The following is a 25,558-nucleotide window of genomic DNA, read 5'->3' as shown; positions in this document are numbered from 1 at the left end:
CTGTTGAGCCATCTCTCCAGCCCCTCTTTGGTCCTTTTTATTTTATTTTTATTTTTTTTTAATGTTTATTTATTTATTATGTATACAATATTCTGTCTGTGTGTATGTCTGCAGGCCAGAAGAGGGCACCAGACCCCATTACAGATGGTTGTGAGCCACCATGTGGTTGCTGGGAATTGAACTCAGGACCTTTGGAAGAGCAGGCAATACTCTTAACCTCTGAGCCATCTTTCCAGCCCCCTTTGGTCCTTTTTAAATGTAGTCTTACTGTGTTGCTCAGGCTGCTCTCAAACTCCGGGGCTCACGTGACCCTCTTCAGCCCCCTGAGTACTGTGACTACTGTCATGCACACATGGCTATTATTAGTCCAAATGTTCTTTCTGAGGTAGGAGAACAAATCTGTTACTAACCTTGCTGGTAGTCTGGTAATCTTTCCTGAAGTTTTATAAGAGTTTGATAAGTCATTGCTATTACAGCAGGGATATCATCTGATGGTACTGCAGTCAGCTTTTAGGAAACTGTGAGAGACATGATGGCAAATGAAGTCTAATAGGTATTAGAGTCAAGACTGTGTCTTTCCCTTGCACCTGCCTCCATAAATTTGTATACATATTTACTTAAGGTGCTATTTTACAGAGAAAAACTTACAGCATTGTAGAAATGAATTTATAATTTCTTTCATCAGTTTACATCAAATAGCAGCTGTTTTCTGTATCATTTTATTTGCCAAGAAATTTGTATCTTTCGTATATTAGCAACTGTTAAGTCATTTTTAAAAACAAAAGTTGAAGTTATAAACATGATTCCTGATATTATTAAGTTTTGTTACTGCATTTATCGGGTTCTAAAGTTAGAATTTGACAAATTATGAGGCCAGGAGAAATATTAAAGAGTATTTCTAATTGAGAAAATTTTAATTCCTTACTGTTTTTCTCTGTGAATGCTTTCCCCTTTTAGATTTTGCAGAGGCTGTAAAATTGATTGTGGAGAAGATAAAGCTTTCATTGGAAATGCCTGTATTGCTGTGGATTGGGACCCTACAGCCCTTCATCTCCGCTATCAAACATCACAAGAAAGAGTGAGTGCTGGGGGTGGGGGGTGGGCATAAAGTTGTGGTTTTTATGTGGGAAATATTTCCCAGTTTAACTGTAACATAACAGTTAAATCTGAAAAACCTGTGGTACTTGATGTATTGGCATGTGTGCTTGACTCCTCCCCATAATTTCTAGAATCAGTTGTATTGGGTTATTAATTTCAGAAACATTAGTCTTGGGCCAGGCGGTGGTGGCGCACGCTTTTAATCCCAGCACTCGGGAGGCAGAGACAGGCGGATCTTTATGAGTTCGAAGCCAGCCTGGTCTACAAGAGCTAGTTCCAGGACAGGCTCCATAGCTACAGAGAAACCCTGTCTTGAAAAACCAAAAAAAAAAAAAAAAAATTAACTGCATGATGAACTCCAATTTTGATAGTTTATTGGCACATTTGACGTCCTATGCCTCAGCTACCTTCTCTGTAGGGAAAAGGTCTCACTTGAAAACCTGCAGTAAATGAAATGGGCTAAAATGTGCCACCTCATAATCCAAGCAGTCCAGTGTTCCCAAGAGTTTCAAGAAACGCTAACAGGAAATTGCCTCAAGTGACGATAAGCTGTTCACCTGTGGAGGAGGGGTAGTTAATGATGTAGTGAACACTGGGATCTTTGGCAGGAAGAAGCAAGAATTGTTGCAATTTTAGTCCAGGCTCTATCTGGGGGAAAAAAAATACCATTATTCATATGTGAAGTCTCAGATAGCCTTCATATCACTGATGACATGCCTTTCCTACTTTCTCATACACAGTAAAGACAAACAAATCTCAACTCTGCTGTATTGAATGCTTGTTGGGTTATAAACATGAGTATGAGATTGGGGGAGAAAATCTTTCACTGTTGCTCTCTTGGCCCTTTCCCTCTCTCCTTCTCTGTCCTACACACCTTCCCACTCCCTGTATGTTCTCTCTTTTGTTTGTGCTTGGTCTTTTTCTTTATGATGCTAGAGGTTGAAGCTGGAGCCTCAAAACACCCTAGGCAAACACTACTTGCTGGTTTACACTCCCAGCCTTTGCTCTCTATTCTCATACTTAACTCTTTCTTGTCCCAAAGCTTATCATACTGTTTACCTGGTTCCCAAAGTTGTTGGGTTTTTTTTTTTAATTCCCCCCCCCCACACACACACACACACAGGGTTTCTCTATGTAACAGCCCTGGTTGTCCTGGAACTCACTTTGTAGGCCAGGCTAGCCTTTTTTTTTTTTTTTTTTTTTTGGGGTTTTTTTTTGGTTTTTCGAGACAGGGTTTCTCTGTGGCTTTGGAGCCTGTCCTGGAACTAGCTCTTGTAGACCAGGCTGGTCTCGAACTCACAGAGATCCACCTGCCTCTGCCTCCCGAGTGCTGGGATTAAAGGCGTGCACCACCACCACCCGGCTTTTTTTTTTTTTTTTTTTTTTTTTTTTTTTTCTGAGACAGGGTTTCTCTGTAGCTTTGGAGCCTGTCCTGGAACTGGATCTTTTTTGTTTTTTTAAGATTTATTTATTTATTACGTATACAGTATTCTTTCTGCTTGTATGCCTACAGTCAAGGAGAGGGCACCAGATCTCATCATTACAGATGGTTGTGAGCCACCGTGTGGTTGCCGGGAATTGAACTCAGGACCTCTGGAAGAGCAGCCAGTGCTCTCAACCTCTGAGCCATCTCTCCAGCCCTGGATCCCAAAGTTTTGGCGAGAAATTAGAGATTGTATCAACAAATGTATGCTCTTTTAAAGCTTGCTCTTCATTTTGTTGCCATCACAGATAGTACTTCCATCTAACTGAGGGAACTCAGTGGTAGAGCTGCCTAGCCTGCATGAGGGATTTTTTTGTTTTGTTTTTTCGAGACAGGGTTTCTCTGTGGTTTTGGAGCCTGTCCTGGAACTAGCTCTTGTAGAACAGGCTGGCCTCGAACTCACAGAGATCCGCCTGCCTCTGCCTCCCAAGTGCTGGGATCAAAGGCGTGCGCCACCACGGCCTGGCTTGCATGAGGGATTTAATCCATTTTCCTCTCTTATACCGTCCTCCAAAACACAGTCATGAAACATAATGACAGCTAGTGCTCTGGTAAGTCTGTTATGTATGTTGATATGCAAATGAGTTGCATATTAGGGTTTAATGCCTAGTATATTGTACTCTTTGGGGTGGGGGTGAGACCAGGTTCTCCATGTGGCCTTGGCTGTCCTGGGACCTCAACTCTGTAGACCAGACTGGCCAGGCAAGAACAAGTGCTGAGATTAAAGGTGTGTGCCACCAACCCCCAACTGTAATGCTTTCTTAGAATGAGCTTTTCTGGGTCCTTTTTTCTTTCATCCAGATATTTTCATATTATTTCTCCTAACTGTTCCACGTGCAGCATTCTAATGCTGTCTTTCTGCCTAAAGAACTGACTTACTCTTTTCTTGAAAGCTAGTTCACATTTAAGCTGTTTTGAGGATTTCAAAATTATGAAATAGAAAAGCAATTTAACTCTTGGTTTTTTTGTTTTGTTTTGTCATTTCGAAGGATTCAGAAAAAAATTTTCAAAAGAAACTATGGTCAGGGACTGGGCATGTATTCAGTTGACAGAGTGCTTAACTAGCACATGTAGAACCCTGGGTTCCCTCCATAGCACAGTGTAAAATCACGTGTTATAACTGAGCAGTGGTGGCACACGCCTTTTAATCCCAGCATCTGGGAGGTAGAGGCAGGCGGATCTCTGTTAGTTTGAGGCCAGCCTGGTCTACAGAGCGAGTTCCAGGACAGCCAGGACTGTAACACGGAGAAATCCTGTCTCAAAAAAAAAAAAAAAAAAAAAAAAATCACGTGTGGTGGCACACACTTGTTTTCTCCAGCATGCACCCACACCTATTCACCTCAGAAAAAGAAGCTACTGCAGACAAAGTAACATTTACACCAAAGTTCAACTTGGTGAGCCCCTGAGTTTTTATTGGGGTTGCTACCAGAGGTATGGTGAGAAATTACTTATAGAAACAGGTATTCAATGGCAGTGCATTCTGGGTTGGTGCAGTCATGGCAGCTCATGTCCTTTCCGTCTGTGTCCACCGCCTGCCCTTGGCCTTCACACAGGTGCCTAGAAGGGTCACACACTTGTGCAGCCAGTATAGTGGTGCACCCCCTTTGATGTTAGAGGGAATTAAGGACCAAGTGCTGTGTGTCTTGAAACTCTATGACAAGACTGACCAGAAAAGCTCTCAGTAAATTCTCATTTTATGAAGGACCTGGGCTTAGACCAAGTGGAGATTATTATGTCCATGGAAGATGAATTTGGATTTGAAATTCCTGATATAGATGCAGAGAAGTTAATGTGTCCACAAGAAATTGTAGATTACATTGCAGAAAAGAAGGATGTATATGAATAAAGTTTCAGAGCCTTCTTCCTCATCGGGAGGACTCCGAGAACACCCGATTGCATCACGGCTGACTGACAGCAGTTCTGTTGGACTTGTATTTAAATTGTCTGAGTGTTTTACTCTTTAAAAATAAATCTATTATAAAACTAAAAAAAATAACCAGGTACTGAATTATACTGCTTTATCAGAGCTATTATTCAAGAGTGCTGCTCTTTTCCAGAGGACCCACATGACGGCTCCAGAGGATCTTCTGGCTACTGACTATCCACTTTTGACTGGCCAGAGTCTTCTCAGACAAATTTTTATTGGTTATATACAGATTTTGGAGTTGAAGATCTTGCAGGTTTCAGCTTTATTTGAAGTTTACCTCTTGAATCTCATGAGCCTGCTGCCTACCTCCTAGAGGGAATATGTGTGAGGATGTTTTGTCTGCATATCTATGTGCACATGTACAATGCCTGCAGAGGCCAGAAGAGGGCATGAGATCCCCTGGACGTGGAATTACAGATAGTTGTTATACATCATGTGGATACTGGAAATTGAACCTAGTTTTCTGAAAGAGGAGCCAGTGCTTTTAATGGCTGAGCTATCTCTTCAGCTCCACGGAGAGAATGTTTCAGTTCTGGGGAGATTTCTGTTCGGTTAAAAAGGAGGATCAGGCCCAGCGGTGGTGGTACATGCCTTTAATCCCAGTACTTGGAAAGCAGAGGCAGGGGGATCTCTGTGAGTTCGAGGCCAGCCTTGTCTACAAGAGCTAGTTCTAGGACTTGCACCAAAGCTACAGAGAAACCTTGTCTCGAAAAAACAAAACAAAACAAAAAAGGAGGGCTCAAAAGTTCAAAGTTATTCTCAGTTACACAGTGTTCAAGGCCAGCCTGAACTACATGAGACCTATCTCTCTAAAGGAAAAATATAGTTGTATAAATAGGCATTTAAACTAGAATGATATTGATTTTGTGTGTGTGTGTGTGTGTGTGTGTGTGTGTGTGTGTGTGTGTGTTGTACTGCTCAAAGACTCTTAATTTGGGTTGTATTCCCACCCACCCATACATACTATATAAGAGCAACTGAGTGACTGGGAAGATGGTACATACCTAGTGTTTATTTTAAACGCCCATTGCACAATTCTGGTTCATTCTGTTTCCTCTTGTAGGTTGTAGAGGAGCACGAAAGTGTGGAGCAGAGTCGGCGAGCACAGGCTGAGCCCATCAACCTGGACAGCTGTCTCCGTGCCTTCACCAGTGAGGAGGAGCTGGGAGAAAATGAGATGTACTATTGCTCCAAATGTAAAACTCACTGTTTGGCAACTAAGAAGCTGGATCTCTGGAGGCTTCCTCCAATTCTGGTATGCTGATAGCCTCATCTCTATGAGAGGAGTCCAGTGTAAATGAGAAAAGTCATTAAGGGAATTTTTGGGCTGGTTTTGAGTATAATTTACTTCGTAACTGTGTTTAAATCCCTTTTGTACTTGGATGTGGTGGCACACACCTGTAGTTCCAGAATTTAGGAGGCTGAGACGGAATGGTCACCAAAAACTTAAGGCAAGCTTAGGTAGCATAGTGAATTCCAAGCCAACCTAGACTACAAAGTAAGGTCTACAGAGCAAGTTCCAGGACAGTGAGGACTATTATAGAGAAACGCTCTCTGTCTTGAAAAATCAAAAGAGAAAAAGAGATTGGGAGCTGAAAAGATGGTTCAGTGGACTTGAGTTGGTGTTCAGTCCCAGGGAGATCTAACACTTCTAGCCTCCTCAGATACCTGCACAAACACTTGCTTATAATCAAAAACAACAATCTTTTCTTTAAAAAAGAATGGATGAAATCTGGGCCGTGGTAGCGTTCCCAGCACTCGGGAGGCAGAAGCAGGTGAATCCCTGTGAGTTCGAGGCCAGCCTGGTCTACAAGAGCTAGTTCCAGGACAGCCAGGGCTGTTACATAGGGAAACCCTGTCTCCAAAAGCAAAACAAAACAACAACAACAACAAAAAAGAATCGATGAGTGAATAAATGAGCTTTTCTGTGTAAGGTTTTTATGTTGAACAGAGAAATTAATCGTTCTAAAAATATGTGCTAGATTCCATAAGTGAGCTTAGAGCCTTGAAGGAGAGAAAGTGATGTAGGCCAGTAAATGAAGACTGGTGCAACTTGAGAAATACTGTAAATAGGTTGTAGCCTGGTGAATTGGAATTCCAAAAGAGAATGAAAGTCCTTCTAGCCCCATAAAAGAGGGAGTTTTAGGCTAGCCCATATTTAGACTGTAGGAAAGCAGCCACCACAGGAGCTTCCATGCCCAGTGAAGAGTTGAGTGGCTGTGCACACTACTGTGTGCTGTGGTGCAAGTATACCAGGGCACAGAGCTGTGCTCTCTCAGATTTGGTTGACTCTCCTGCCTCTGGTTGCCTATCAGCAGAGTTTATAAAGACATTAATTACGAAAGCATTTTCTCATCAGACATAGAGGCCCATGTCTGTAATATCAGTGCTTGGGAGACTGAGATAGAAGGGTTACCATTTGTTCCAGGCCAGACTGCACACATGGTCACAGCAATACTCCAGTCTTGGTACCAAATGACATCATAAGGTTTCTATTGCTGTGATGAAACACCATGACTTGGGGATGAAAGGGTTTATTTTATTTTATTTTATTTTGCTTATACTTCCATATCAAAGTCCATCATCCAGGAAAGTCGGGGCAGGAACTCTTGAGACTAGAAGAGTACTGCTTACTAGCTTGCCTATAGCCAGATTTTCTGGCAATTTTCTCAATTGAGAATGTATCTTCCCAAATGACTCTAATCTTGCATCAAAACTAGCTAGCATAGTGTGGAGGTCAGAAGGGAACTGTGAAGTTGGGTCTCTTTTCACCTTTATTTGAGTTCTGGAGATCAAATTGAGATCGTGAGGCCTTATAGTAAGTCCTTTTACCCACTAACATGCCTCTTTATTTTTTGAAAACATAGCCTCTCACCAAACATGAACCATTTGGCTAGACTGACTTGGGTCAGTAAGCCCAGGGATCTGGGTGCTGGGGATCTGAACCTAGGCCCTCATAACACACATTTTAGTGACTAAGCCATCTCCACAACTAAGTGCTGGGATTTTTTTCTTTAGATACAGGGTTATACTGTGTAGCTCTGGCTAGCCTGAATCTTGCTATATAGACCAGGCTGACCTCAAATTTAAGAGATCTGTCTTCTCTGCCTCTGTAGTGCTGGGATCAAAAGTGTGCACCACCACAGCTGGCTCCAGTACTAGAATATTTTTTCTATGTATGGGCGTTGTTGCCTGTTGCATATGTGTCTGCACCATGTGCATCATGTGCATGCAGTGCCCCGAAGCCAGAAGCGGGCATTGAATCCTCTGAAAATGGTTTACCAAGGTCAACTACCATGTAGGCACTGGGAACCAATCTGGATCTTCTTCAAGATTTCTCTAGCCCCGGGACTAGGATATGTTAGCAAAACTCTGATTTGTGTCATCATCCTACTACTCTAGAAAAGAAATGTAGATTTTTATTCCCTTGCTTATAGTAGTACACAAGAAATTGATAGCATTTATGAAGCTAACTCCAGAAATTAAACTGAAGGAAAGGAAGAAGCGGGCAGGGGCTGACTTGGGAACCTGGTAGGTAAGGAAGAGGGAATTTTTTTTATTTATTTATTTATTTTGGTTTTTTGAGACAGGGTTTCACTGTAGCCTGTCCTGGAACTAACTCTTGTAGACCAGGCTGACTTCGAACTCACAGAGATCCGCCTGCCTCTGCCTCCCGAGTGCTGGGATTAAAGAGGGAATTTTTTTAAATATAAGGTATGATTAACATGCAGTTAAATGCATAGCTTTTTGAATGTCAGGTTTGATGACTTTGTCAATTGCATATATGCATATAACCATCCTATAAAACAAGGAATAAATGCATTTATTTAAAACTTAAATTTGGCCAGGCATAGTGGCACTCACCATAAGTCCCAGCACTTGGCAGGCACAAGCAGGTAGATCTCTGAGTTCAAAGCCAGCCCGGTCTACAGAGTGAGGTTCAAGACAGCCAGGACTATGCAAAGAAACCTGTCTTGGAAAAAAGGAAGGAGGAAGGGAGGGAGGGAGGGAGGGAGGGAGGGAGGGAGGGAGGGAAGGAAGGAAGGAAGGAAGGAAGGAAGGAAGGAAGGAAGGAAGGAAGGAAGGAAGGAAGGAAGGAAGGAAGGAGATAAGAGAAAAGGAAAAAGAAAAAATATCAAATTTACATTTGAGATTTTATAACAATGTATAAATGTTACATATTCTTTAGAACCCTTAATGCAATTATTCCTACCTTTTCTTCTTCAGATTATTCACCTTAAACGATTTCAGTTTGTAAATGGACGGTGGATAAAATCACAGAAAATTGTTAAATTTCCTCGTGAAAGTTTTGACCCTAGTGCTTTTTTAGTACCAAGAGACCCAGCTCTTTGCCAGCATAAACCACTCACACCCCAGGGGGATGACGTCTCTGAGCTAAGGATTTCAGGAGGAGATGTGAAGAAAATGGATGTCCAGAACTCAGCAGGGGAGGAGGATGTGCTCCTGAGCAAGAGCCCATCTTCACTCAGTGCAAATATCGCCAGTAGCCCCAAAGGTAAGGGCTTTCCCTCTCTCTCTCTCTCTCTCCCTCTCCTCTTCTCCTCCGTCTCCCCCCCCCCCCCCACTTCTTCCTTGTCATAGTCTTGCTTTGTAGCTTCAACAGCCTCTATTCTGGACCAGTAATTTGTATTTCAGCTTTGTGACTTTTAGCACAAAATAGCCTCCTTAAATCTAGATTCTCTTTTGTCATTTGTAAAATGGAGAGATTACCAAGTTAGGATAAGAGGATTTGAAATACCAGCAGTAGTTATATATTGTTAGTGGTTGCATCTACAGTTTAAGCCAGCCTAAGTTACATACATTCTATCTTTAAAAATATAAATAAGAGCCAGCAAAATGACTCAGTGGATAAAGATGCTTAAGTTCAGTTCCTAGTCTCACATGGTAGGAAGGAACTGACCTCCTACAGGTTGTCCTCTGACTATACATAAACACCATGGTATGCATGCCCACATAGATGCACACATATAAATGTAAATGTATATGTATATGAATAAGTAAATAGCTGTTATTATAGTATTTATGAAATCATACAAAAGAAATATGTATGTTTCAGTACAAATGTAATTTTTTTAGTAAGTCTGATCTGTGATTATTTGGATCTTGTGGGACCCACAGGTGAAGAGCACTACACATATATAATTCTTTTTACCGTGTTCCCACCAACTATAGAGCCAGCCCTGTGTTTGAGCTTTATTTTTTTTTCTCTGAAAAATATACAGTGCAGTCAGGGAAAATTTCATGAAGTTAGATTAACCTTTTACCAATGAAATAGATGGTTGAGGCTACGCGGTGGTGGCGCATGCCTTTAATCTCAGTACTCGGAAGGCAGAGGCAGGAGAATCTCTGAGAGTTCCAGGACAGCCTGCTCTACAAGAGCTAGGCTACAAAGCTACAGTGAAAACCTATCTTGGAAAAAAGAAAGAAAGAAAAGAAAAGAAAAAAAAGAGAGATGGTTGAGTATTGTGTGGCTTTAATTTCTCAGGATTTTTATATGTCTTCCCCCTTCCTTTTACTAGATATCCCAGGATCTCACACATGTGAGACAGTGCTTTACCGTTTATTTTGAGGTAGCATCTTACTAAGTTTCCTAAATTGAACTTGACTTTACTATTGCCCAGACTGGCCTCCTTTCAGTCCTCCTTGTGTCTCTTGAGCAGTTGGAGTTAGAGGCATGTTCCACCAAGCCTAACTCTAAGTTTTCATTTCTAACATGAGAAATACATACAGGTAAAATGCGTCTAAACAGATGTTCTAGAGGTCCTTGGTAATTTGTTTTTCTTTGTTTTGTTTTTGGCTTTTTGAAACAGGATCTTGCTATGATGGTACAAGTTGGCCTGGAACTCACTGTGTAGCCCAGGCTGGCTGTGAACTCAGAATCCTGTAATCAGATGTTTCTAACCTGCCTGCCACTTCTCAAATAACCAACTCAGAGGTTGAATATGAATTATAAATGCTCACCCAATAGCTCAGGCTTATTACTAACTAGCTCATACATTTTAAGTTAACCCATATTCCTTATTTATATTCTGCCATGTGGTGGTACCTTTATTAGCATGGCACTTTCATCTCCTGCTCCCTCTATGTCTGTCTGTTGACTCCAGACTCCGCTCTCCTCCTTCCCATCATCCTTAGTTTGGTGTCCCTGCCTATACTTCCTTCCTGGATACTGGCCAGTCATTGTTTTATTAAATCAATTTGAGTGACAAATCTCTACAGTGTACAAGAGGATTTTTTCCACAACAGAATCCTTCTACTTGAGTTTCCTGAGTATCAAGACCACTCTTGGTTTAAGAATATACTTATAAAATTTATTGTTTTGAATTAAATATGACATAAATCACTTTTCTATGATTTTGTGATTCCTATGATATACTCTACATACATTTTCATTGCTCCCTATATTTTAGTAACAGAAATGATAGAATGAATACATGCTAGATGTATATATATGGTATTTATTAGAATAACTTACAGGCTGTGATCCAACGAGTCTAATAATGGCTGTCTACCAATGAAAGGTCTAAAAATCAGTAGTTGTTCAGTTCACTAGTCTGGATGTCTCAGCTGGTCTTCAGTATACACCAGAATCCCAAAGAGGTAGGCTCTAATTCCAGTGAAAGAATGGATTTGCCATCAAGAGTGAGAGTCTGCAGGCAAACAGTGAAAACTTTCTTTTTCTGTGTCCTTTGTATAGGCTGCCACCAGAAGGTGAGGTGCAGATTAGGTGGGTTTTACTACCTCAAACAATCAGGATTTTGAGGCAGTGGTAATGGGGCATGCCTTTAATCCTAGCACTCTAGAGCAAAGACAGATAGATCTCAGAGTTCTAGGTGATCCTGGTCTGCAGAGCGAGTTCCAGGACATCCAGGACTGCACAGAGAAACCCTGTCTCAAAACAAACAAACAAAAACCAAATAAATGCCAGGTAGTGGTGGTGGCGCATGCCTTTAATCCCAGCTCTCAGGAAGCAGAGACAGGCGGATCTTAGAGTTTGAGGCCAGCCTGCTCTACAAAGCAAGTTCCAGGAGAGTCAAGGCTGTTTTGGGGTTTTTTGTTTTGTTTTTTTGAGACAGGGTTTCTCTGTAGCTTTGGAGCCTGTGCTGGAACTAGCTCTTGTAGACCAGGCTGTCCTGGAACTCACAGAGATCCGCCTGCCTCTGCCTCCTGAATGCTGGGATTAAAGGCGTGCACCACCACCACAAGGTAACAAAACCTTGGAAATCTGGATTAAAAGAGTTTATCTTTCCACCTCTCAAAAGATCTGACTTAGAAATGGGTCTTCCCACTTCAAATGATTTAATTAAGAAAATCCTCCCAGGTATACTCAGTCACTTGGGTTTTAGATAATTCCAAATGTAGTCACATTGACGGCCAAGAATAGCCATCACAAGCTATGTAATAAAGTAATAAGGAGTGAGAGTAGGCGGTCAGCATTCCTTTTTGTTTTTTTCTTTCTTTCTTTTTTTTTTCAAGACAAAGTTTCTATGTGTAGCCTTGGCTATCCTGGAACTCACTCTGTCCAGCAGGCAGGCTGGCCTCAAACACAGAGATCTACCCACCTCTGCCTTCCAAGTGCTGGGATTAAAGGTGTGAGCCCCCACCACTCAGCAGCATTCCTATCTTTAGTTGGGAAGCTAACGTCAGTTAACATTTGGTTTCGAACTTACTTGTGGCATTTGGACCTAAATATCTTTCTATCTGTCTCTTTCACAGGTTCACCTTCTTCTTCAAGAAAAAGTGGAGCCAGCTGTCCCTCCAGCAAAAACAGCAGCCCTAACAGCAGCCCACGGACTTTGGGGAGGAGCAAAGGGAGGCTTCGTTTGCCTCAAATTGGCAGCAAAAATAAGTTGTCCAGTAGTAAGGAGAATTTAGATGCCAGCAAAGAGAATGGGACTGGGCAGACATGTGAACTGGCTGACACCTTGAGCCGAGGACATATTTTGGGAGGCAGCCAACCTGAGCTGGTCACTCCTCTGGATCATGAGAGCACTTTGGCTAATGGATTCCTTTATGAGCATGAGGCATGTGGCAATGGCTATAGTAATGGTCAGCTTGGAAACCATAGTGAAGAAGACAGCACTGATGACCAAAGAGAAGATACTCATAATAAACCTATTTATAATCTATATGCAATTTCGGTAAGTGACATATTATGTGGGTCTTAAAAAAAAGTCTAGCCGGGCGGTGGTGGTGCACACCTTTAATTCCAGCACTCGGGAGGCAGAGGCAGGAGGATCTCTGTGAGTTCGAGGCCAGCCTGGTCTACAAGAGCTAGTTCCAGGACAGGCACCAAATACTACAGAGAAACCCTGTCTCGAAAATCAAAAAAAAAAAAAAGGCTAAGCTGGGCCTGGTGGTGCATGTTTTTAATACAGCACTTGAAATGCAGAGGCAGGCAGATTTCTGAGTTCAAGGCTATCCTGGTCTACAGAGCAAGTTCTGGAACATAGCTGGGGCTGCACAGAGCAACCTTGTCTCAGGAAAAAAAAAAAGTCTAACTTTTAGTGGTTTGTTCAGTTGTCCATTTAACAAAGAAAGCTTGGCCTCCTGGATAGACTCCAAGCTCACAGTATGATTTAGAAGATGGCCATTTAATAAGTATAATTTGATTCAGAGGTTCAATTAATGCTATATATAATAAGTATTTCTAAGGAAATTTTGCTTTCTAAATAACTGATACAGGGCCAGACTTGATGGCAAGTGCCTCTAATCTTAGCATTTGAAACCTTGAAGCAAGAGTATTTCTTTTTTTTAAAAAAAAATATATATATATTTATTTATTTATTATATATACAATATTCTGTCTGTGTGTCTGCCTGCAGGCCAGAAGAGGGCACCAGACCCCATTACAGATGGTTGTGAGCCACCATGTGGTTGCTGGGAATTGAACTCAGGACCTTTGGAAAAGCAGACAATGCTCTTAACCTCTGAGCCATCTCTCCAGCCCCGAAGCAAGAGTATTTCAAGTTTAAAGGCAACCTAGGATATATAGCAAGACATTGTCTTTATTCTTTTTTTGTTTTTTTTTTTGAGACAGGGTTTCTTTGTGACTGTTATGAAACTCGAACTGGCCTTGAACTCACAGAGATCCAACTGCCTCTATTGGGATTAAAGCTGTGTGCCACCACTACCCACTGACACTATCTTTAAACACACACACATGAAGTGTGTATGTGTGTTAAGATTTTGTCTTTTAATAAAATTAGGTGATTGTACACATTTTTCCTTACCACCTAAGTGGTCGGTGTTCTCCTGCTAAGATCTTAGCACTGTGCCCTGGCTAAGCACTGTTAATTACTAACATACCACCACTCTTTTCTCTCTTTAGTGCCATTCAGGAATTCTGGGTGGGGGCCATTATGTCACTTATGCCAAAAACCCAAACTGCAAGTGGTACTGTTACAATGACAGCAGCTGTAAGGTAAATATTCTCAATCTTTAAATGACAGAAACAGAATGCCAACAAATTCTGGCAGTGTTATTGAAATAATAACCTTTCTGCTGAGCAGGAAATAATGTGTTTGTATGAAGGTCTCTACATAAGTAATGTTCAGTTTTAAGGAAGCAAAGGTATGATGGGAAAACTGGGGAAGAGCTGAAAATATGAAAAGTGAACAAAGCAAAGGTGCTGGTTAATGAGAAATTCAATCTTTTAGGTTTGAGTTGATCATGTCCTGTCATGAGTTGATGCCCCACCCGTATAGAACATCAGACCCAGCGTGGCACGTATGTTGGGAAAGGCTTATATACTACAGTCCCGAACTCTCCAATGCTGATTTTTTTTTTGAGCTATTAGAATTTGATGGCATTTGTCAGATATGATGGCTACACCTTTGATGGAGGTAGTGGCAGGAGGATCCGCAGATTAAAGTCATGCTCTTCACTGAAATGAGTTTAAGGCCAGTCTGGGCTGTATGAGACTGTGTCTCAAAAGAAAACTCTTCCTCACCTACCTAATAAATTGTTGTTGTTGTTGTTGTTGTTGTTGTTTGATGAGGGTTAGGGCCTGTGGTTAGAATATTCTCCAAAACAGAGACTGAAAATACAAGACTCACTTTCAGTGTAGGTGTGACATAGTTGATTCAAGCAATCAGAGTTAGTGAGAGTTGTTCTTCCTGGTAAAGAATTAAAGCTTTTCTTATCCTTTTAGGAACTTCACCCTGATGAAATCGACACCGACTCTGCCTACATTCTTTTCTATGAGCAGCAGGGGATAGACTGTGCACAATTTCTGCCAAAGATCGATGGCAAAAAGATGGCAGACACAAGCAGCATGGATGAAGACTTTGAATCCGATTACAAGAAGTACTGTGTGTTACAGTAAAGCGGCTGCTCTGGCCGCTAGGTGGACTGCTGGAAGGGAGGTGACTCCTTGTAGGTGACATTTGGCAGAATCGTCAGTGAAAAGCAGGCTAAGTGTAGTTATTTTATCCTGTGACCTGAAGCACAAAATAAAAAGTCCTAATTAAAATAGCAGTCAACTTTAAGAATAGTACTAATTTTGTTTGAAGTCTCTCACAAGCTGTTCAGTGGAGGACTTTCAGGCAGATCCCACCATTAGCCTGTAAACAAGAAGGTTTGGCACCAATCACCTGGGACCAATTAAGAATTTAATGTGCTTGTCCAGATAATGAACAAACTTGTAGTGAGTATAGAGTTTTCCGATAATCATAACAGGATACTAAGGATTTCCTTAGAATCAAAGTTTAAAAAAAAAAAAAAAAAAGTTGAAATGTTGTCTGGGGACGACATGATATGCTACCTCCTTTTTCCTGAAGTTTCATTCCATTGTATTGACAGATGGAGAAAACCAGGTCGTGCAGGAGTGCAGATGACTCTCAGAGTGCAGACACAGGTTCTTCCTTTTTTGAACCATTTCCCTGTTCTTTCTGTGTCTTTTTCTTTGCTTTTTGTTGTTGTCAAGTTTATGTTTGGAACAGTGACTGGCAGAAGTTGTAGTGGTTGGTCTGAACCCACGCATCCCTGAGACCATGTGCCTTCCATCCAGTCTCAGCACAGAGGCCCCAGGAGAGATCCAGCCCAGGTGGCCCTTCTGCCAAGGCTTCTTTAGGGTACTAGAGAAGTCCCCACAGGCACACTGCTGGGTGTGGCTGCTGCCAGGGTTTGCACCATAGTCCCATGCATATGTTGCACAAAGTGTTTCTAGGAAGGTATGCAAAAGCCAGACGACGTGTTTCCTGTTAGTGGTGGGTTTTTTTTTTTGTTTGTTTGTTTGTTTCTCATTTTGCACTTTATAAGAGAGAACACATGCAAACAAATTGTGCTTGTACTTTAATGGCTGTAAGGGCTATTAATTAACTCCATCAGTGTGTAAAATTTAAAAACAAATATATCCAGCATTGATAGTTTGTAAGTATTGTACAAAAGAACTCCTGGGTTTAGGAAGCAAACTCTAGTTGTTTTCATTTCTGCCCTTCAGCTTTTTTTTTTCTTTACTCACTTTTTTCCTAATTATTCAAAACTGGAACGAAAGTATAAATGTCATTTTTCTGGCCTCATTTTTCCTGTATTGTGTTTTAGTTTGTAGTCCAAGGAAATTCTCACCTTATTTTTGGTCTTTTAAAAAATTTGAGACCCTGGAAGCTGATTCTCATTGTTGTCAGATCCTATCCCCTCCCTTCCTCATGGTGCAGTTAGTGTCCTGACATCTGAGCCCAGTGCTGAGACTGGTTTCAGTGCCCTGGGAAAGCTGTTGCAAGCAGCTGCTGAGGCTGACGTCCTTTCAGAAGGATGTACGGAAGAGGAAAGAATGGCCTGGAAGGAGTATTGTAATGAAGTCACACAAAGTACATACTTCATAGATTCAAAGTTTTCGTATATGAGATTGTCCACCCCTACCTGGACAAGTCCCATGAAAAAGTAGATTTTCAATAATTTCTTTGCAGATATTTTAGTTGAGCAGGTAGCACAATCTACTAATGTTGTTTGATCTGTGTTTGTTATATTGGTTGTAATTAATTTTTTAAACTTGAGAACTAGCAGAAAATTTATTAAATTAACTATTAACTACATTTACCTTGTAAATTTCTGTATAAAACTTGTTGACAATGCACTGACTTTAGGAAGATGTTGATGTACATAGAGTGTAAATAAGATAGTGTTGATGTACTGAATATGAACTGTATAAAAAAGTATTGGTCATTGTATATGGCGTGTACCTGTTTATCTGTAACTATTACCCAAACAAATTAAATACTGAAGATGTCCACATGTCGTTTTTCCTTGTACAAGTAAACACAAAGAGCCTGTTTCTTCAGCCTTTCTGTCTGTGATCCTCCTTAATTCTTCTGGGTGCATAATACCAATTCCACTTACAAAGAAGATGTTCCGCCTTAGAGGGGTGGAAACTGATGAGGTAGAAGGAGGCACTCGCACTGATGAGGTGAATTTTTCTTAGACGTGGCTCACGTTCACAGGGTAAAGAGCTGGTATGAGCTGAAAGTTCGTGAGAGGAGCCCTGTGGTAGTTTTCATACTGGTTAGAACGTAAGATAAAGGAACTTTATATAATACACTGAAATGGCTCTAGTTGTGGGGACAAAGGGTAGGGGCTATTAGGGATATGCTGGGCTCTCTTTTTTTCTTCAAAAGATTTATTATCGACACTGGCGAGATGACTCGGAGGATAAGAGCACTAGGTGCTCGCCAGAAATCCTGAGTTCAATTCCCACCAACCACAGGGTGGCTCACCGCCATCTGATGAGATCTGGTGCCCTCTTCTGTCCCATAGGGGGTACATGTAGGCAGAATATCGTATATATAATAAATAAATAAATCTTTAAAAAAATTATTTTATCACCAGGCTATGGTATCACACACCTTTAATCCCAACACTCAGGAGACAGAGTCAGGTGGATCTCTTTGAGTTTGAGGCCAGCCTGATCTACAGAGGGAGTCCCAGGACAACCAGGACTGTTAAACAAAGAAATCCTGTCTCGAAAAGCTTAAAAAGAAAAAAAAAGTCATTTTATTTTTGCTTTTGTCTCTGTGTCCAGTCTGTAATGTCTAGTTGTCCAAGGAGCCAGAAAAGGTTGTTGACTTCCCTGGAGCTGGAGTTGAAGAGCCCATGGCAGAAATGCTGAAAAACAAGCCCCAGATTCCCTGAAAGAAGAATGAGTGCTTTTAACCACTGAGTCTTCATGCCAGCCCCATAAGATTTATTTTTAATTATATATGTGTATGTGAGTATGCACATGTTTGAGCGCAGGTGCCTATAGAGTCTACAAGAGGGCATTGGATTCCCTGAAGCTGGAGTTGCCTGATGTGGGTACTGAGAACCAAATGTCAGTCCTCTGCAAGACCAGCAAGGATGCTTAACCACTGAACCATCTCTGCAGCTGTGCCTCTTGTCTTTCTGAGAGCTCTCCAAGGAAGGACACCATTGATACTGTTAAGAACAAATGAAGGGGGCTGGAGAGATGGCTTAGAGGTTAAGAGCACTGCCTGCTCTTCCAAAGGTCCTGAGTTCAACCACATGGTGGCTCACAACCATCTGTAATGGGGTCTGGTGCCCTCTTCTGGCCTGCAGGCATACACACAGACAGAATATTGTATACATAATAAATAAATAAAAAGAACAAATGAAGGACCAGGCAGGCACACGCCTTTAATCCCAGCACTCGAGAGGCAGAGGCAGGTGGATCTCTGGGAGTTGGAGGCCAGCCTGGTCAACAAGAGCTAGTTCCAGGACAGGCACCAAAAACTACAGAGAAACCCTGTCTCAAAAATCCAAAAAGAGGCCGGGTGGTGGTGGCGCACGCCTTTAATCCCAGCACTTGGGAGGCAGAGGCAGGCGGATCTCTGTGAGTTCGAGACCAGCCTGGTCTACAAGAGCTAGTTCCAGGACAGGCTCCAAAACCACAGAGAAACCCTGTCTCGAAAAACCAAAAAAAAAAAAAAAAAAAAAAATCCAAAAAGAAAAAAAAACAAATGAAGGTCCAGAGCTGTCATTCACCCTATGGTTATTTTGCTGCCACAGTAATTTTATTTACCTATAAAATTCAAATCTAATAAATACTGCAGCTTACATGACGTGAACTACATAAATTTCATGGTAAGTACTCAGTATGAATTGAAAGTCTGCTCCCATAAGATTCGGTCCTGTTTTGCAGAAAGATTTTTAAAAAAAGTATTGCCGGGCGGTGGTGGCGCACGCCTTTAATCCCAGCACTTGGGAGGCAGAGGCAGGCGGATCTCTGTGAGTTCGAGACCAGCCTGGTCTACAAGAGCTAGTTCCAGGACAGGCTCCAAAACCACAGAGAAACCCTGTCTCGAAAAACCAAAAAAAAAAAAAAAAAAAGTATTGACACTAAGAAAATTTAGTGACTGTCTGCTCACATCCTTCAGAAATGGCATATACATTAAACATACGTAAGATGAACTGTTAAATCAGTAGTGGTGCCAGCTTATTGAAGGAACAAACAGAAAATGAATCCCAAAAAGCCCTAAAAATTGAACAGTTTCTCAGGTACCACTCTGCATTCCTAACTTTAAAGAGCCTTGAAAGGACCATTGAGTGGAGCAAGCTTTAGTTTAGCTTTTGAGTAAAGCTCATTTGGGGTCCCGCAGCGCGTGTCCGTCCTGGCTACTTGTTACATCATTTATTGTTGGGGCAGGATGTGCATGCACTTGGGGAAATAAGAGTATACTTTGCTTTTTCCTTCCACTTGTGGGTCCAACAAGTATTAGATTCAAACTTGGTGGCACGTGCCTTTACTGAGCCATCTTGCCAGACTCTACCCACTGCCTGTCCCACCCCTGCTCTGCTGTCTTAAAGGTTAAGCATAGAGCCAGATACTGATGGCACATGCATTTAATCCCAGCACTCAGGAGGCAGAGCAGATGGATCTCTGTAAATTCCAGACCAGCCTAATCTATACAGTGAGTTCGAGGACAGCCAGGGCTACATAGAAAAAATGCTGTCTTGAAAAAAACTAAATAGATAAACTTTCTTGAGAACTGAGTGTGGTGATGCCTTTAGGCCCAGTACTTGAAAAGTTGAAATGGAGAGGATCTTTTGAGCCCTGGAGATACTTTGAGCTTATGTACAGGAGACATAAACTCAGACCTGTAGAAAACAGATTGGAAATCTAAGATCTGATCTGGCTATGACTGAGATGAGAAGCAGTGAAATTATTTTTCCTTTTTTTTAAATTGATTTTTATTGAGCTTTACATTTTTCTCTGCTCCCCTCCCTGCCTCTACCTTCCCCCCCTCAACCATTCCCCAAAGATCCCCATGTTCTCAATTTACTCAGGAGATCTTGTCTTTTTCTACTTCCCATGTAGATTAGATCTATGTAAGTCTCTCTTAGTGTCCTCATTGTTGTCTAAGTTCTCTGGGATTGTGGTTTGTAGGCTGGCTTTCTTTGTTTTATGTTTAAAAACCACCTATGAGTGAGTACATTGTCTTTCTTTGTCTGGGTTACCTCACTCAAAATAATGTTTTCTAGCTCCATCCATTTTCCTGCAAAATTCAAGCTGTCGTTATTTTTTTCTGCTGTGTAGTACTCCATTGTGTAAATGTACCACATTTTCCTTATCCATTCTTCAGTTGGGGGCCATTTAGGTTGTTTCCAGGTTCCAGCTATGACAAAACTGTTATGAACATCATTGAGCACATGTCCTTGTGGCACGATTGAGCATCCTTTGGATATATACCCAAAAGTGGTATTACTGGGTCTTGAGGAAGGCTGTTTCCTGATTTTCTGAGAAATCACCACACTGATGACCAAAGGGGTTGTACCAGCTTGCATTCCCACCAGCAATGCAGAAGTGTTCCCTTTTCCTCACAACCTCTACAGCATAAGTTGTCATCAGTGTTTTTGAGCTTGGCCATTCTTACAGGTGTAAGATGGAATCTCAAAGTTGTTTTGATTTGCATTTCTCTGATGACTAAGGATGTTGAACATTTCCTTAAGTGTCTTGAACCCATTTTAGATTCCTCTGTTGAGAGTTCTCTGTTTAGGTCTGTACTCCATTTTTTAATTGGATTATGTGATTTTTTTTTGGTGTCCAATTTCTTGAGTTCTTTGTATATTTTGGAGGTCAGACCTCTGTCTGATGTGGGGTTAGTGAAGATCTTTTCCCATTCTGTAGGCTGTCATTTTGTCTTATTGACCATGTTCTTTGCTTTACAGAAGCTTTTCAGTTTCAGGAGGTCCCATTTATTAATTCTTTCTCTCTGTGTCTGTGCTGCTGGGGTTATATTTAGGAAGTGGTCTCCTGTGCCAATGCGTTCTAGTGTATTTCCACTTTTCTATAAGGTTCAGTGTGGTTGACTTTATGTTGAGGTCTTTGATCTGCTGGACATGAGTTTTCTGCATGGTGATAGATATGGGTCTATTTTCATTCTTTTGTTTGTTTGTTTTTCGAGACAGGGTTTCTTATAGCTTTGGAGTCTGTCCTGGAACTCACTCTATAGACCAGGCTGGCCTCGAACTCACAGAGATCCGCCTGCCTCTGCCTCCTGAGTGCTGGGATTAAAGGCGTGCTCCACCACCGCCTGGCAATTTTCATTTTTCTATATGTTGATATCCAGTTATTCCGGCACCACTTGTTAAATATACTTTCTTTTTTCCATTTGATATTTTTTGCTTCTTTGTCAAAAATCAAGTGTTCGAAGATGTGTGGATTGATCTCTGGGTCTTCTATTCGGTTCCATTGGTCCTCCTGTCTGTTCTTATGCCAATACCAGGCTGTTTTCAGTACTGTAGCTTTGTAGTAGAGTTTGAAGTCAGGGATTGTGATGCGTCCAGAGAAGCAGTGGAGGGGCTGGAGAGATGGCTCAGCGGTTAAGAGCATTGCCTGCTCTTCCAAAGGTCTTGAGTTCAATTCCCAGCAACCACATGTTGGCTCACAACCATCTGTAATAAGATCTGGTGCCCTCTTCTGGCCTGCAGGAATACACGTAGACAGAATATTGTATACATAGTAAATAAATTTAAAAACAAAAAACAAAAAACAGAGAAGCAGTGGAATTTAAAATTCTGCATATGTGTGTGTGTATAAAAATCCCATCTGTTGTTGAAGAACACAGTCCTGTGTTAAACCTTTCCCCCCAAAAAATCAGAAATTTAGACATTAATAAAAGATACTCCATTTAAAATGAAAGGTGTGGGGCTGGAGAGATGGCTCAGAGGTTAAGAGCATTGCCTGCTCTTCCAAAGGTCCTGAGTTCAATTCCCAGCAACCACATGGTGGCTCACAACCATTTGTAATGAGGTCTGGTGCCCTCTTCTGGCCTTCAGGCATACACAGAGACAGAATATACTTAATAAATAAATAAATAAATAAATAAATATAATAAAATGAAAGGTGTGGTGGCTAGCCAGCACTTAGGAGGTAGATGCAGGAGGATCACAGGTTTGAGGCTATATACAGCAAGTTCCATGACTGCCTAAGATATAGGGAGAGAACCAAGTACTTGACCAACACTTAGGAGTCCATAATAAGTAGATATCTGTGAGTTTAAGACAAGTCTGGTTTATACAAGTGCCAGTCAGGCAAGGCTACAAAGTGAGATCTAATCTTTAAAACAATATCAAAAACAAAAGTAGAACTTTCATCTGGATAGTGGTGGCACATGCTGTTAATTCCAGCACTCCCGGAGGCAGAGGTAGATGGATCTCTGTGAGTTTGAAGCCAGCTTAGTCTACAAAGTGAGTTACAGGGCTACACAGAAAAACCCTCGAAGAAAACAAAAATAAATAAATAGAACTTCCTTGAAAACAGTGTGATGACTGATACTCTAGGCCCTGTACTTGGAGAGTTGAAATGGAGAGAATCTTTTGAGCCCTGGAGTTCAAGACCCTAATCTCAAAGGCAATTTATGTGAAAGCCAGGTACAAGCCTTTTTGTAATCAGAAAGGGTATGAACTTTTTTTTTAATGAGGGTTTAGTGAGACGGTCTCTCTACATAGCCCTGGCTGCCCTGGAACTTGCTTGTCTCAAACTCACAGAAATCCACCTGCCTCTGCCTCCTGAGTGCTGGGATAAAGGTGTGTGCCACCACCGCCTTGACAGTTTATCAACTTTAATCCAGTCAGGGAAGAGTTCGGATTCTGGCAGCGCTGTTGGAATACTCGTAAACTAAAACATGTCCCCTATAGACTCCGGGTCAAGTGCCATGAGAATTTTACGTTAGGGGCTAGAGAGGTGGCTCAGTGGTTAAGGGTGCTATGAAATCAAGAAGACAGAGTTTAGATCGCAGCACCCACGTGACAGCTGTACCTGCACTGGAACCACAAATGCCTGTACTTCCAGCCCCGAGAGCCAGCACCCTCGTCTGGCCTCTGCATGTGCACTAAGACGTACATTTATTGCAGAATTAATTTGTCTTTACAGTGAGAAATTATTGCACACTTAGAGGTTAATAAAGGGAAAGGTTCCTAGCCTGCCAGTGCGTCAGCACCATGAGAGTCATCCGGGAGCTGTGAAATCTGTGGACCCATCCACCACTGTCCTATCCCTTCTGCATTCACAGTCTTACAAGGTAGGGTACGTTAAATACACTTTCCAGGGGAGCATTTTTTGCAACCAGTTTGCAACAGTCTACAAATCGGTCATTTTTGGAAACCACGGCCCCAGGAAATGAGTCGTTACTTCCACTCTGCCCTGGGAAGGATGACAGAGGTGCTACAGGTCCATCGCAAGGAGGGGCGACAGTAACTAACAAAGACAAAATAGCTGCGATGAGGTGCGGCTCCTATGACGTGTTGACTCGGAACGCCCGACTGTTGACAGTGTGCTTAGAGGAGAACTAAATGGAAAAGAAAAGCAAGCTCTCAGTGAGGGAGGAGCACGACCGGCAACAGTGGATGAGACACTCGTACAGGCAGGGTAATAGGCTGTTAGAACTGAGTTAAAGGTACCTGAGGGTAAATCACTAAGCAGGAGCCCTGATCTGAAGGCCTTCAAACATCAGACCTCTTGTGGGATATTTATATACTGCGTGAAGATGTGTCACTGTGATTGGTTTAATAAAGAGCTGAATGACTAATAGCTAGGCAGGATTTCTGAGGAGAGAGGAAGAGGAATGTAGGCTTGTACATTATGCAAGGGAGATGCCAATGAGACACGGAGGGAGTCAGGCAAAATGAAATAAAGGTAAAAAGCCACATGGTAAAACATAGATTAATAGAAGCAGGTTAATTTAAGTTTAAATTATGAGAGCTAGTAGGACAAGCCTAAGCTAAGGTCGAGCTTTCATAATAAGTCTCCATGTCATTATTTGTGTCAGTGTAGGTGAACGCGAATAGAGTAGTCCCACACTAACTCAGAATTGAGTATCATAAAAGTCTCTTTATTTAGGGGTAGATCACAGTCCACTGCACAAGCCAGGGAACAAGAACTGAATCCAGCAGCTGAAAGAGAGAGAGAGAGAGAGAGAGAGAGAGAGAGAGAGAGAGAGAGAGAGGGCGTGCAAGCAGTAACAGGCACATTTTTTTGGTACCCTGATCCAGCATCTCAAAGCCCATTCCCCAGCACCTCCCCCTTTTGTCTAAAGAGAGTCCCAAACCCAATATAAAAAAATACATTAAGAACAGATATCAAGTATAAAAATTGAAATTACAACCAGCATAAACAATATCAAGCAAGAAACATATGCTTTTTTTTTTTTTTTTTTTTTTTTTTTTTTTGGTTTTTCGAGCCAGGGTTTCTCTGTGGCTTTGGAGCCTGTCCTGGAACTAGCTCTTGTAGACCAGGCTGGTCTCAAACTCACAGAGATCCGCCTGCCTCTGCCTCCCGAGTGCTGGGATTAAAGGCGTTCGCCACCACTGCCCGGCTAAGTCTTGTATTAGAAATGGCTTGGCTAAGTCATGAGAGGAAAGTAACTACGGTTATCTAGTTTTCAACTCCATCAAAGACCTAAGAAGGAAGACAATCTTACTTGAGTAGACAGGAAGTGCAATCAAACAACTTCCAAAATGTGCAACAAATGACAGAGACAACTGGCTACCTGGGTAGTCAAAGTCTCATTTGCAACATTGGAGCAACCAACTTTGGCTAAGGCCTAGAGTAACTGACAGACCATTTTCAGAGCAGGAAAAATTTTAAAACCATCTTACCTGTCTTGGCAAGGTTTGGCAGTCTTTTTCTTGTATCCTGTTTGTCCAGTCCGGCCACTGTGCATTTTGTCAGTGGTTGAGGCAGGGGCAGTTCCTTGCCCAAAAGTCAGATTTGCCAAGAAGAAAACAAAACGCCAACTGGAGTGCTCAGCATTCTCTCGGGAATAGATTGGTGCTACCAGGTGCAATCACGCCTCACATCAACAGAACCCTAAGTTATTTAAAGGACATGTTCTACAGTTCTTTGAAGTGGTTGAAGATTACCTATTTATGCAGAATACAATCTCCATGTATCTAAAGAACCTGATTAATCTAACAGTAAGTATGACAAACATGGATGGCTATTGACCTATAATACTTAATACGTGTATAGCTTAAAGACTGAGACTTCATATTAGAATATTAAACAGTCTTTAAACAGCTGTACAGCAAATGAGGACAATGACCTTGAAATGTAAACAATGCATAAGCATCTTGATCAGAGGTAGAAATGTATAGTACAAAATATGATAAATATATCCTAAAACTGTATTGATATACAAAATGTCTTAAGCAGAGGTAGAAGCATGCATGCATGCAATAGGACAAAATAACCTTGCATAGGTGTGCAAATATTGTGAACAGAAATAGGAGCATATTCAATATAACAAATTGAATTTATATCAATATATAAGAATCTATTCAAATGTAAATTGTCTATAAATAATAGCTCACAAGTATTTACTCTATTACTTACTATTATTATTAGTATGAGTTAATCCACCTATGATTCCATCCAATTTCCCTTTTCCTTTAATTAAAGGAGATCCCCGAGCCTACAAAATTTCTACCCCAACCCCCAACCCTATATCTATACCTATAAGTTGGCCAAAAGAAAAATCTGACTACACAGGACAGTTCAAATAAAGCTAGTTCACATTGCTGAGTATTTTGGTATG

General features: G+C 41.5%; 1 protein-coding gene and 1 pseudogene across 1 annotated transcript in view; both read left to right on the top strand.

The window, feature by feature from the left end:
• Positions 1 to 16,809, top strand: part of Usp32 (ubiquitin specific peptidase 32) — a 137,735-nt gene extending 120,926 nt beyond the window's left edge. The window contains exons 29-34 of the mRNA XM_057774344.1: positions 958 to 1,078; positions 5,572 to 5,763; positions 8,736 to 9,024; positions 12,246 to 12,670; positions 13,861 to 13,953; positions 14,683 to 16,809. Of these exons, the coding sequence (XP_057630327.1) occupies positions 958 to 1,078; positions 5,572 to 5,763; positions 8,736 to 9,024; positions 12,246 to 12,670; positions 13,861 to 13,953; positions 14,683 to 14,856 (1,294 nt within the window). The 3' untranslated portion in view covers positions 14,857 to 16,809. The remainder of the gene's footprint in view (positions 1 to 957; positions 1,079 to 5,571; positions 5,764 to 8,735; positions 9,025 to 12,245; positions 12,671 to 13,860; positions 13,954 to 14,682) is intronic.
• LOC130877245 (acyl carrier protein, mitochondrial-like) lies at positions 4,078 to 4,427 on the top strand (annotated as a pseudogene).
• Positions 16,810 to 25,558: the final 8,749 nt, after the last annotated feature.

Source organism: Chionomys nivalis, chromosome 7, assembly GCF_950005125.1.
Source record: "Chionomys nivalis chromosome 7, mChiNiv1.1, whole genome shotgun sequence".
Lineage (NCBI taxonomy): Eukaryota > Metazoa > Chordata > Mammalia > Rodentia > Cricetidae > Chionomys > Chionomys nivalis.
The sequence above is the reverse complement of the archived record's forward strand: the minus strand, read 5'-3'. Positions and strand labels throughout refer to the sequence as shown.